Consider the following 13,206-nt stretch of genomic DNA (forward strand, 5'->3'; position numbering starts at 1 on the left):
AACACATAAGGCTACTAGTTCCCTAGCTGACCAGAGCCATCCAGAAAAAACTGGACAATGAAAAAATAAAAATCTAAGCAGAAAAAAGTCCCCTTTGCACATTGAATTTGTGTTGGGATCTGCAAGTTAGTGGTTTTCTTTCTAGCTCACACACCATCAATAAAATAAATGCAATTAGAACATTAGCAATTCTGTTGATGTAGTCAGAAAACCATCCTGATCACACTTCCAGGGCTGTATTGGTTCTGTAGTGCTTACAGGAAGTAAAAACTTATTACAGTTGCAAACACAACTGGATACAGACACCTACGATTGGTTGAGTAAGGAAGATGCCATTTTTACTTTTTTTCTGGCCACAATTACTTTTTAAAAAAAATCAGTCCAGTGGCCGTAGAAATTATTCGAATTCAGCACTATTGGAAGAGAAGGGAATGATATGGAACATCCTTGGTTAAACACACATATACTGGAAATTAATACAGAAGGCAAGAAAAATTCTGATCACAAAAGAAGTTGGTTTGCTAAATGATATTTTAAATATTAAATTTGATATGATACAGTAGTTACTAGGTTATTGTATGCTAAATTCCACCAACTCTAATTCAAGTCTTTCATAATTGAGATCAAAATATAAGAATTCAGGTACCTTCCCCAAACTGTATAAAGAGGACAAGCTTCGTGCCACAATAAAAACAGTGAGCAAATATGTGGACTAAATGATGAAAGAACTACTCAGTTACATTAAGTTAACCATTGCATTCTGTGATTGCTGATTTCAAAGGACACATTTAAGCATTTTTAATATAGGAAGAGGAAAAGCATGAGTGTGGCACAGGGAAATAAACTGATAGACTTCCTTAAAGCTATCTCCAACAACACAGTAAGAAACACATGTTCACTTAACTACTGTAGATAATCTTATTACCAGGCTTTTGCTAACAGAATAGTGAGTAAGGCTTTTCTTCTGTTGTGTGTATATATTGACTATAGTAAATATTTTTCACTTAAATTTACACATTTTGTCTTATCTTGTAAAGCCCCAGACTGTTAATATGGATTACAGGGACATTTTCCTTAGTACTATACAATGGTATAGTTTACATAAGTAAATCTGTTATAAAAAGAGACATAATATACTAAATACAGTCTATGGGTAAGTTTTTTGAATTAGATGACAGATTTAGGGTAGGCTCCATTACCTAGCCACAATAGAAAGTGTTTTTTTGTCTAGACATGGTACAATGGAAAGATACTGTTCAGTTGCTCCTGAACAACATTGTGAGCTTCTTCACACCTATTCCAAAGAGTCTTCAATGCTAAATAAGGTACTACGAGTTCACTACCAGCTCATTCAGCTGCTCCTCCTCCCTCCTTATGAATTAACTTCAATTGACTATGAAATAGCTCTTTGCACAATACTGAGATATTCAGTGCCATAGAACTTACATATATCAATTGTGGAATTTCATGCAATTAGTTACCCTGGCAAGGAGAAAAATCTAGGCATCTACAAATAACTGGGTTATACCATTTTAACAGGAATAGCATGGCTAGAGGAGAGAGAGAGTTAGAATGTTCAGGGATGAAGTACTTTACACTTCAAACAATAATATTTCACTTGCAATTATCATAAAAAAGTATAAAATGTTTATTTTACATAGTGGTTCAAATTGATTTTCAGCCTCCCCATTAAACAAGAACACAAAATAGTGCAAGGGCAAAACTTGCAATTCTGTTCTTCCCTACATCCACACTGCTAGTATGTGTACCGGTTGATTTTTTCTTACAAAAATTAGTCATTTTGATATAAATTTAAAATGATAGCATCTATTTGCCTGGGTGTACTAAAATTATGGTTAGAAATCAGTTTTATACAGAGTGAATAAATATAAAATTGTATATTCCTTTTTGTATCTAAAACTCTGCAAAAAACCTTGACTTCATATGCAGTTTAAGTTTTACTCTTCATAATAGATGTGTAAACCCGCACACACACACACAGATTCCTCAAAATCATTTTGAAGGAAATAAAGTATTTTTGGAGACAATTTTGTTTCTCTTGCAAAGCGTTTTCTCTTCCCTTTAATTTTGACATGAACATGATTCTTGATTTGGCGTTCCATACTTTAGGGAAGGTATGGAATACATTTGTGCTCATCCACACACATGTAGAAAGATTTCTGTTTAATAAACACCAAGTACAGTATTTCAGATTTACATTATTTCCACATATACAGCAAATGTTCTAGTCCATCTTATTTCCTTTATAAAAGCACCCTGATCCAGTCTCAACATATTAAGCTTTTATAAAAAAATCAAATATATACTATATTTGTTTCTGTACATTTATGTGCAAGTCTCCTGACAAAATAATACAAATATTGAATACTACAGTTTATATCCCAGTGGTGCATGTAACTTCACATCACATGATGTAAGTGCCATCTTTGTAGTATTTCATGGATTCCATTTGTTGTGTCATAGCAATGACTTCATGGAATCCTGTACTGAGGCCAGACATATGTTGAAAATAGGCTTCTTTCTCCACCTGGACAGTTAAATTGTTCACGCCAGCATCTTTCAGAACTGCTGTTACCTGAGCATAACAGAAATTCAATATTAAATCTGTTTAATTGTAACTTGTGATTATACTCAGACACTAGAACGGTAGTTACAGACGAGCGCAAAAGGTCACATCAAATCTAGATACAACATTTATTATGGCCCGGAGAAGAGCCAGTCAGAAAATTAAAATGACTATTTGTAGCTAGAATTTTTGGGGAAAAAAGTCAAGCAGTCAAAAGTTAGGAATCGCACAGGCAACCTTAATGCTTAATTGAGGGGGCTGAATGATGATATAGTCTAATATGACTACATATTTATTCCCTCAGGAATTCTGCCTCATTCATGCAAAAATGGACATTATGTTTTATCCTGACTGTTCAATGTGTGTCCTCAAGCCTTATTTATTGCAAACTATTCAAATCCTGCTCTGAATACAGAATTATTAATTTCCTCATAGGCTTTACTATGGTACTCATCACTATGGTATCTGAGTGCTTCACAAACAAACTATCTTTACAACACCCCTGTTTTACAGATGGGGATCTGAGGCACAGAGATCAAGGTAAAAAGTATCCAATAGTTTCAGATGCCCAATTTAAGATGCCTAGGATCTGATTTTTTTTTCAGAGTACTTAGCATTGTATAAGGACTTTATATGTTCAAAGCACAGCTCCCATTGACTTCAACTGCACCGTCAGTGCTCAGCACTTCCACAGATTAGACCCCAGGGTCTCAAGGCAAGTGGCACCCAGAAAATGAGGAACACAATTAATAGTGACTATGAAAGTTTGGTTTAAATCAGTGGTTTTCAACCTTTTTTCATTTGCGGATCCCTAATAAATTTCAAATGGAGGTTTGGGCCCCTTTGGAAATCTTAGGCATATTATGTGGACCCCAAGCCACAGCCTCACACCCCAGCTCCTGCTCAATTTCAGTCTTGCTCCCATGTCCTTCCCACACACCATTTTATTCCTGGCTCCCAGTTTCCTTGCACAGCCTTACCCAGTCAAAAGCCCCACTCCCAAGCTCTCTCCCTGCCCCCTAACTCTACTCCTTCCATTACCCACACTGCCCTTCCAGGCCCAGCTCTTGTCCCTCCTGAATTAAGCTGCTCCCTCCTCCATGCTGCCTGGGTGCCAGAAAAGGGAGCATCAAGAACACTCCTGCTCTCAATTCCTAAGCCTAGTGCAACAGCAACTCCTGGCAGCTACGGGCACCAGTTGCAGGGAAAGTACAGGGAAGGGGCAAGGGCAAACCATGGTGAATCATTTTTGCTGAAAAACTTAATTTTTTTTTTTTTTAAAGTCGGAGGAAAACATCCAGCATGGAAAGTTTCAGCCCTAATCGTTAAAGTTTGGTAAAGTTATAAGTGGCTAAAAACAGGGTCTTTATAATGAGAAGCGTCTGACAACGTCAGCTACAGGCAGAGCTGGTAGCAATGTCTAGTACATAAAAAAGATGCCTGGAAAGGTTTCCCCATTTTTAAAAAAACATTATTAATTCAGGTCTCATCTAACTTGGAACAGTGAAAAGAGAACCAGTGAAACTGTATTTACAAGAGTAAAACCTGAGCTGTTGAAAAAGTAAGGGATTTTTATTCTGACTGTTTAAAACCTGTGTTTCTTTTTGTTAGTCCCTATTTAACAGCACTGATTAATGAACATTTTGGAGAGAATGTCATAAAAAACATATCACTCTTGCCCCTTCATTTAAGGTGAGAGTTCCTAAAATACATCTCAGATCCCCAGGAAGTCCTCCAGCAAAACAAAGGAAAAATAGGCTAAATACTTCTGATATTACGAAGATTAAAAACAAGCAGAAAAAAGCCCCACACCACCACCCTGAAGAATTCGTTCAGACTTTTGTTATACCATGAAAAAAACTACAAAACTAGTTTCCCCCAACAATCCTTTTGGCAGGTCACCTCTAAAGCAAGACAAAAGAAACTGGCTGATCTGTTTTCAAAGGTCAAAAGCCAACCACCAAACCAACTTCTTATAGGACAACAGCAGGAGGAGGAGCAGAGCAATACTGAAAAGGCTTGTCCTGGAACATCAGCTACTAGCTATGGAAATCATAGCAGCAGCAGCTTCAAACTTAAGCCTATGATTGAAATATTCAGGGTTAATCAACAGGGCGTAAAATATGAAGAGCCAACAGATTCTGAAAGTGTTCTATGGTTACCTGCTGTATAATTCTCTGTTCCATCACATCTGACATCACCTGTACATGTATAGTACCTGCCACAACACTAGCAGAGTGACACCAGAAATGAGGATCTCTGTAGGATATTAAACCATCTATTTTCTGGATCTGTAAAAAATTGCATTAACAGTAAGAATTACTTTTGCAATATTCTACTTTATGCCTTCCTGCACACTTAGATAGCTACTGGTGGCAATTATTTCATGCAGCAGATACTATTATACAGTAAAATAAACTGCCATCATTTTACGTTATATACAGAAATTGTTATATAGAGAGACTTTTGGAATTGGGACAGTGTTCCATCATTGCCAAAAATAGAAGGCAAAATGAAAAATTTGTGGGTAGGGGCTAAAAGGAGGGACAAAGACACTGAAGTGGAGTCCCCAACTGGTGGCCAGACTATAGTAGCATCAAAGGAGAGACTAGCAGAGAGGCTGGCTTTGGGCACACAAGCATTTCTAAGGACCTACCCCCATGATAACCAAGATAAACAGATACTTCAATATCCTAGTTGGACTTAATATGTTCACATTTCCTCTCCCTCCTTGTCCACATGAGTTTTTTTTTTTATTAAAGTGAACTTTATTAGATTTACTGTAATATTTCTTTAATAAGTTTCATACTGGTTAATTTTTTTCTCCCCACTCCTAGCATTTTGATTATTTTCTGGTTTTGTTTCTGGTTTTTATTTATCCCACCTCAAGGTCACTCACACTTCCATTCCCTCTTCTGCTTCGCCCAGTTTCCTTTTCCATCTCCTTTCACTAAATCACATAAGTCCACAATCCTCACCTTCCTCTCCACGGATCTCCCTCATCCAATTTAATTCCATCCTGTATTCCCTGGGGGCAAGAATCTATTATCCCCATTCCCTGGTGACAGGCAGTGTTGAATACTGTTGTTGCTGGAGTCCCCCTTCTACTCTTGTTGATGGAATCCTGGAAGTTCCCACACCAGTTTCCCGATTTAAAAGTATTTAGCAAGCACACCATGTACTTCAGGACTATGCCCATTGGGGTTCTGGGCAGAGCACTCACAAGAGTTAACACTGGGAGCAACAATTAGTGGATAAGAGTTAACAATGGGAGTGGAGTGCTGCCATAGACTTCAGGCCTTGACTGATTTAATAGGAGCAGAAAGCAGCTTAGACTGAAGGGGAAGGAAAAAAATCAGCAATAGAGACTGCAAATGGGAAGAACAGAACTAGCTTCAGTTTTGCAGCCCAATTCACTACAAGCCAACCTGTCCCACAGTAGACTGGAAGACTGGCCAAACTGCAACTGCATGCCCAGGAAAGAATACTGCAGCCAAATGAAATCTGGTCATGCTAGAGTTTAAAAAAGCCTGTCCAGCTTTTATGTACAATTAAGTATTAAATAGTCCTCCCTCATTCTGCTGGATAGGTTTACAGAGTTACCAAGTTAGTCCAAGGTTATGAGCTGTCCATAAAAGCAAAAGCAACATATGGTTGCCATTGTTATTTAAACAGTCTATTCCGCAAAAATCATGGATTTTTAGAATTGTAAATGTTAAATTAATAAAACCAAAAAAACCTCATGTATCTCTATAAAAACTGATGAACTTAGACAAGCAATTTGGGATGACCAAGAGTCTTATACAAAGATAACTGGCACAATGAGGAATGATTGTATGTAAAAGTTAATAAATGCAGTCAGAAACTCATTATAAATCTAGACTGTATATAAACAAAGAAATTAAAGTAAAACAAAATACAAGTTTAAGTTCCGACCTTTTCTAGCGCAATGTGCAGATCTTTGTCACATTCTGGTGGTAGCCTCAGCAAAAGTACTTGACAGGCATCTTTTATCAGTGGGATAACACTGAGAAAAATTAATGTAGCAATAAAGAGAGAGCACAGGGGATCAGCTATCAGCCATCCAAACTGTTGAATAAATATCGTAGATATGATCACACCAACACTACCCAGGGTGTCTGCCAACACATGTAAAAACACACCTGAAACAAAATAAGATTTTGAATGATTGAGTGCCTGCATTTAGTTGCCATCAGCACATGGACTATATAGCATGAGTATTAAAATAAAATTTCTCAGTACAGGGATCAAAATTCTCTCTTGGATCACTGGTCTTGGACCTATGGTAGAAAAGTTTACTGATGTGCTAAATTGTTTCTAATGCTGGCAAGTATTAAGATAGACCATTATCATTTTGTGTTTTTACTCCAACTTTGGTGCGATTTACATCTCTCATAACCTGCTGCTGCTTTGATTAGTGTTTTAGATCATTTGCACTCTAGTACTCAGTTTGCATTTAGAAGGTACAAAACATTAATCTCTTAACACTAGTAGTTTGAGAGATTAATCCTGGTACTTCAGCTCCCACTAAAGAATATGCAAGTAGTGAGAAGCTGAGAAGACTTTACCAAGGAAAAAAAATTCAGATCAGTAGAATAGTCATCTAAGCTATTTGATTGCATTCAACTTCTCAATTAAAATAATATAGCATTGTGATAGTTAAATGCTTGAAACAATACATTTTACATACTAAAATGTATTGTAATAGACTTAATGAGACAAATATTTGGCAGATTTGCTATATATTGTACATTTTCCATATTATCAGGAAGATTCCAGCAAGTAACCATGCTATTATCTATATCTATATCTATATATATCTGTATGTCTGTATGTATAAATATATTTATTAAATAATGCTGCCAGCTTTGTGTTTTAGGTTACTCTGGTCTTTAGCAGAACTGATGAGAAGTATTATTTTATATTATGAATCAGTGACAAACACGGTTTACAAAGTTTTGTAGAAACTGTGTTGCATGCTGGTTTGTAAAGGAAAACTATGAACAACTATGTCAGCCTCAACGTCCCATTGGTCTACTTAGCTCACAACCATCTCTATGGCTTTGTTCAGACTACCACCAATGTTACCAACACACAGAATGACTTCCCAGTCCTGGCCCACCCAGTCACTACTCTCTTCCCTCAAATCCTCTCAAAATTCACTTCTTCCTTACTGACCATAAATAGCAAGTTAATTATTTTTAAAAACCCAAGACTAGCTGAACCAGAAGTTCAAGCCTATAGATGCTATCCCAGTGTAACAATCTATACTATTATGGTCACCACTTTTCATAAAATTATGCTAACTCTTGTACAAAGTATGCCTTGTAAGGTGCAATTTGAAAACTTATAATCCGCTGAACATTATTGTCCTGTTGATGTGTGTAGCAACAATGCGTATGAAGTTATAAGATTCTATTGTATGATTGTTACTGTAACATGCTGTACACTTCTGGGTAACATCCACAAATAAGTTTTTCAGAGTAAAAGGCACTCTGGCTCCAGCCAGGTGTGAAAGAGCAATCATCAGTTTAAGCAGCCGTTCTTCAGCAACAGGAATTGTAAGCAAGAAATTTACAATTCACCTGAAGGACAGCTGGCAGAGCATGTATGCAATACAACTGTTGACCCCAGGACCCAGCAAGGACTTTTCCAGTAAAAAGGGTCAGGATATATGAAGGAGGAAAACAGGCCCCGACCACCTCTCCTCCCCCATCTCTACTCACTGCAGCAAGATTGTTTGAAAGACAAAGAATCATCATTGAACTGGGGAGAGTGGTCCTAACGAAGGCTTTCCAGTTAGGACTGCTGAAAGTTTTGGGTGAGAAGCCCTTTTGCTTTCAAATCTTATTTAGCTTGGTAAAGTTTAGGATTTAGCTTGATAAAGTTTCCGTGTTTATCTTTTATTTCTCTTGTAACCAATACTGACTTTTATGCCTTTACCACTTGTAATCACTTAAAATCTTTCTTAAAAGAATAAAACGTTTATTAACTAATCTAGACCAGCGTGTTTTGACTGAAGTGCTTGGGGAATCTCATTGTTCCCTTTGATAGAATGACAGACTTTTAATGAGCTTACACAGCTCGGGGAGAAGTGGGGGGAGTCCGAAGCAGTGCAAGAGACACATTTCTGGGATGTAATGCTGGGACTGGGGGATTTGCGGGTGTCACCCTATATATAGTTCATGTGTGGCTGGGAGAGCATTCATATTTTCAGCTGGGTTTGATTTTGCATGCTGACGGCTGCGTGAGCAGGCCAGGAGTGGCTGTTCTGATAGCAAATCAGAGTAAAAGACACCCCAGCCTGGAGAGTTAAGGGGACACAGTGGCTCCACAGTCTAGACTATACCCTGGGGGATGTCACACCATAAGTGGCAAGTTAATTATTTTTAAAAAAAGCTAACACTTTAACTGAACCAGAAGTTCAGGCCTATAGATGCTACCCAAGTACAAATAATTAAATAGGTGAATGTGTCTAAATAGAATAACTGTTTAAATGTATTGCTGTTAACCTTGGTTCTTCCACTCCCCATCCCTTTCCTAGTTATTTTAATTGATCAGCTATCATATGCCATCTAAAATTAGATACATGGATGTTGGAGTTCTACTTGGTCTTTAAGACATATAGTACATTTTAGGTACTGTAAAAATATTATGGATCAAATAATAATAAAAATAAATCAACATTAAGTGCCTCTAGGACCCATACCATCACAAATCTGAGAAGATTAAGTGTGAGTGAAGAAGCTAGTGGAATATCCCAAATTATGTTTATTCTTTAAAACATTTTAGCTAGAAAAAGTGTTTCCAAAAAGCTCTATATGTGCTATATAAAAAGACTGCCAGAAAACAAGTTTTAGAGAGATTAAGAAAAGTGGACAAGGGATACTTTGATTTAAAGGTTTTTCGACGGCTAGTTTACTTTTAAAATTAAACAATTTGTACTTACCTCTCATGTTGGCATTCATGCCTCCTCCTGAAAACCCATGAGAGTGTCCATGACTGTGATTGTGTCCATGGTCACTGTGGGAATGGCCATGACTGTGTCCATGTCCATGGTGTGAATGGCTGTGATCATGTGAGTGACAGCCTCCACGAGAAGCCCCATGGGAGTGGGCATGGCTAAAGGCACAGATACCAACAAGGTTTACTATAAGCCCTCCAACTGAGACTGGCTACGAGAGGGAGAAAAGAAAAAAAGCACAACCTTTAAATCCAATATTTCTTCCTTAACACTCAGATTAACTTGTTTGCTAGAAAACTACATTTTTTTCTGTTAACAGCATCTAACATACTTCCGTGGCACGTCCAATTAGTTGAAGTTAAAGACAATAGCAGGAGGATTCCCTTGCTGCTGAATGCTCACAAGTGAAATGTCTCTTCATATGAAGGACTTCTCTTTTCCTCTTAAAAAAAAATCTAGTATCAGCAGGTACAGACATAGACAACTTTGCTTTCAACAAAGTGAGACTGAGTTCGTCTACTTCTCCCACAAGAAATAAAGCTCTGAGGATAGAGCGAAAGTTTTCTCTTAACTCCCCAGAATCACTTAGCAAGTAGAACATACAGGAACAGTTAAAAAGGACCTGCACACTTCATCTTAAATTGTAAATATTTTGGGGGTAGGGACCATGTCGCCTTATGGGTTTGAGTAGTACATTGTGGGTGCTACCAGAATACAAATAACTCTCCACCACTCTTGCATGAAGAGACTGGAAAACTAACAGGAAAATGCCAGTTAGGAAGGAGACAGAAAGAACCCCCACCTCCTAGCAGAGGGTATAGGAATAGGAAGCTCTTTTGCAGAATGTGGCCACAGAGCTCATCCTGAAAGCAGTATGAGATATAGGATAGCAATGTTTTTAAAATAGGCCTTAACTCCAGATGAGTATCTCTTTTAAATTACACTATTAAAATTTAGTATTTAAGTGTCTATATAAGCACTGGAGTTCAATGCCTTCAATGGGAGGAAAGAGATAATTTCACACTTGTTTGAAAAACAAAAAAAAACAAAAGTAAAATTTATTTTTGTTTAAGAAGTGAAGGCTTAGACTTAGGGGAAAAAAGCAAAAATTGTGAAAAGACAGGATCTACAGTTTTGATTCCATGATTTAGCTGTACCCATACATACATCAAGGACAGTTTTAAGACTACCTGCAGTGATCAGCACCAGTGTTCCTTCGAATTTTTTACGTCCATGTGTACTGATATGGGGCAGACAGTTGGAGTGTGGGGGGAGGAGGGGGTCTGGCTGGGTGTCAGGCTCTGGGGTGGGGCCAGGGATGAGTGGTTCAGGAGGGGGCTCAGGGCTGGAGCAGAGGGGTGGGGGGGAGAAGATGAGGGCTCGAGCTGGGGGTGCGGGGCTGGGAATGAGGGGCTTGGAGGTCCGGGCTGCCCTGCAACTGCTTGGGGCAGGGGGAAGGGGTGCCTCTCCCTGCTGCGGCAGGTCCACACTGGGGCCAGTCATGTTTCTCAGTCATCTTTCATCTCCATCATCACACCATCATCCTGGGCCAGTGGGGAGGGGTGCCTCTCCCCACTGTAGCCCTGAGCCCCTACATGGAGCTTAATAGGCAGCTGCGTGGCTGCGCAGCTTAGAGAGAAAACTTAGATCAGCTCCTGTTTGAACAGTAAGCTAATCTGATCTATGTTCCTTCACATCTCTTCTGAAGCCTTGAGATTTGTTCCATCCAATTTGAGGCTTGCTTTTCGTACAGGAAAGCCACAAAGTTGAAAGATTCCCATTGAAGTAATCAGTGCTCCTCTTTTTGCCCAAAAGGATTGTTACTGAACATACAGCACTTGTCTCTCCAGGAACTGACCTAATACTTCTATAATCATGCCAGATCCTACTGGACTGGGGATCAAGAGGCTGGAATTTGAAATTGTGAGTTAATTCAATTTCAGTGAAGGGTTGTTAAAGTGACTGGGCTGATTCTAACACAAAGAAATCACAGAAATAGCCAATTACACTAACACAATTATATGGTTTGACATTTTTGCAACTGAATATGAAGGGTAATAATTACCATTTCTCCAGCAATCAAAACCCTTATCTTGTTTTAATTTTTTTTGGAATCCAGCAGTATAATAATATACTGTATACAGTAATAAAATAGAGCAAGAGTAACATACATTATTATAGCTATACAATAAACACACTATAGTTACCAAGTATGATATACTTAGATTCTATTGACCAACTCCAATGACCTGATTTGACTGACTTAAAATGCATGTTAACTACTTATGGCTCCATCATGGTTTTAACTAGAGGCATATCTACCATACCTTTAAAGTCAGCTAGGATACAGTAACTCCTCACTTAAAGTTGTCCCGGGTAACTTTGTTTCATTGTTACGTTGCTGATCAATTAGAGAACATGCTCGTTTAAAGTTGCACAATGCTCCCTTATAACGTTGTTTTGCAGCTGCCTGCTTTGTTCATTGCTTGCAGAAAGAGCAGCCCGTTGGAGCTAGCTGGTGGGGGCTTGGAACCAGGGTGGACGGCAGCCCCATCAGCTCCCCACTCTCCTAAGTTCCCTGTGTGGCAACTGTCCAGCAGGCTATCAATTCCAGGGCAGTTCAGCTGTCCCTCCCCCCACTGCCATGTGCTACTCCTGCCTCTGCCTTAGAGCTGCTCCCGGAAGCCTCCTGCTTGCTGTGCAGAGGTGGGGGAGGGGGGGGGGGAAGAGGGTGCTAATGTCAGGGTGTCCCCCTCCCCCCGCTCCTGTACCTTAACTTCACAGAGTGGGGTGGGGGGTGGGGGAGACAAGACAGGGCTCAGGACGAAGGGAGCTTGCTGGCAGCAACTGCTGTCTCAACTTGCTGATCTACTTAAAAAGGCAATGTACTTAGAGTGGGGTCAGTGTACTTAAAGGGGCAATGTGCGACACAGTGTGTGTCTCGGTCTCTCTCTCTGCCATGCTGTCTCCCCCCTCCCTCCATTCGTGCTGCCTTGTAGAGTGTGAGGCTACATTAACAACAATGTGTTAACCCTTGAGGGCTCAGTCGAGTGCTAGGTCATCATTTAGCAGTAAGGCTATTCCACTTTCTTCCACACTCTGACTTCACCATCTCAACCAAGCTTCACAATCATCATTGCTGTGTACATATTAAATTGTTTGTTTAAAACTTATACTCTGTGTGTGTGTGTATGTGTGTGTGTATATATATATATAGTCTTTTTTATGGCAATTCCCCCCCCCCCCCCCCCGCCAGAACCTAACCCCCACCCACTTTTACATTAATTCTTATGGGGAAATTGGATTCGCTGAACATCGTTTCGCTTAAAGTAGTAGTTATGTTCCTGAAAAATGCAATGTTAAGTTACTGTATCCAATAGTTTATTTTGTAGATAAATGGAACTTCCTTCCATGTATGTAACAGGAGGATCAAATAATTAAAGCCTCGTTCACAAAGCTAACCACACTCTATCCCCCTTTCCAACAGAAATGCTATTAATTATAAAACTAGGATTGTAATATAAGGAATTACTTCTGTAATTTAACTACTTTTGAATAGGTTTGGAGAGAATTTTTTTTTTCTCTTTAAAATAGGAGAAGATAACATTTAGAAGCCGGCAATATAATGAAGTTT

General features: G+C 38.9%; 1 protein-coding gene across 1 annotated transcript in view; it reads right to left on the reverse strand.

Annotated features, from left to right (window-relative positions):
- Positions 1-2,169: 2,169 nt before the first annotated feature.
- The window catches only part of SLC30A5 (solute carrier family 30 member 5), a 30,228-nt gene continuing 19,191 nt past the window's right edge, over positions 2,170-13,206 (reverse strand). The window contains exons 13-16 of the mRNA XM_054032344.1: positions 9,558-9,783; positions 6,524-6,750; positions 4,750-4,878; positions 2,170-2,596 (exon numbers count right to left, since the gene is read on the reverse strand). Coding sequence (XP_053888319.1) covers positions 2,426-2,596; positions 4,750-4,878; positions 6,524-6,750; positions 9,558-9,783 — 753 coding nt within the window. The 3' untranslated portion in view covers positions 2,170-2,425. The remainder of the gene's footprint in view (positions 2,597-4,749; positions 4,879-6,523; positions 6,751-9,557; positions 9,784-13,206) is intronic.

This window comes from Malaclemys terrapin, chromosome 6, assembly GCF_027887155.1.
Source record: "Malaclemys terrapin pileata isolate rMalTer1 chromosome 6, rMalTer1.hap1, whole genome shotgun sequence".
Classification (NCBI taxonomy): domain Eukaryota; kingdom Metazoa; phylum Chordata; order Testudines; family Emydidae; genus Malaclemys; species Malaclemys terrapin.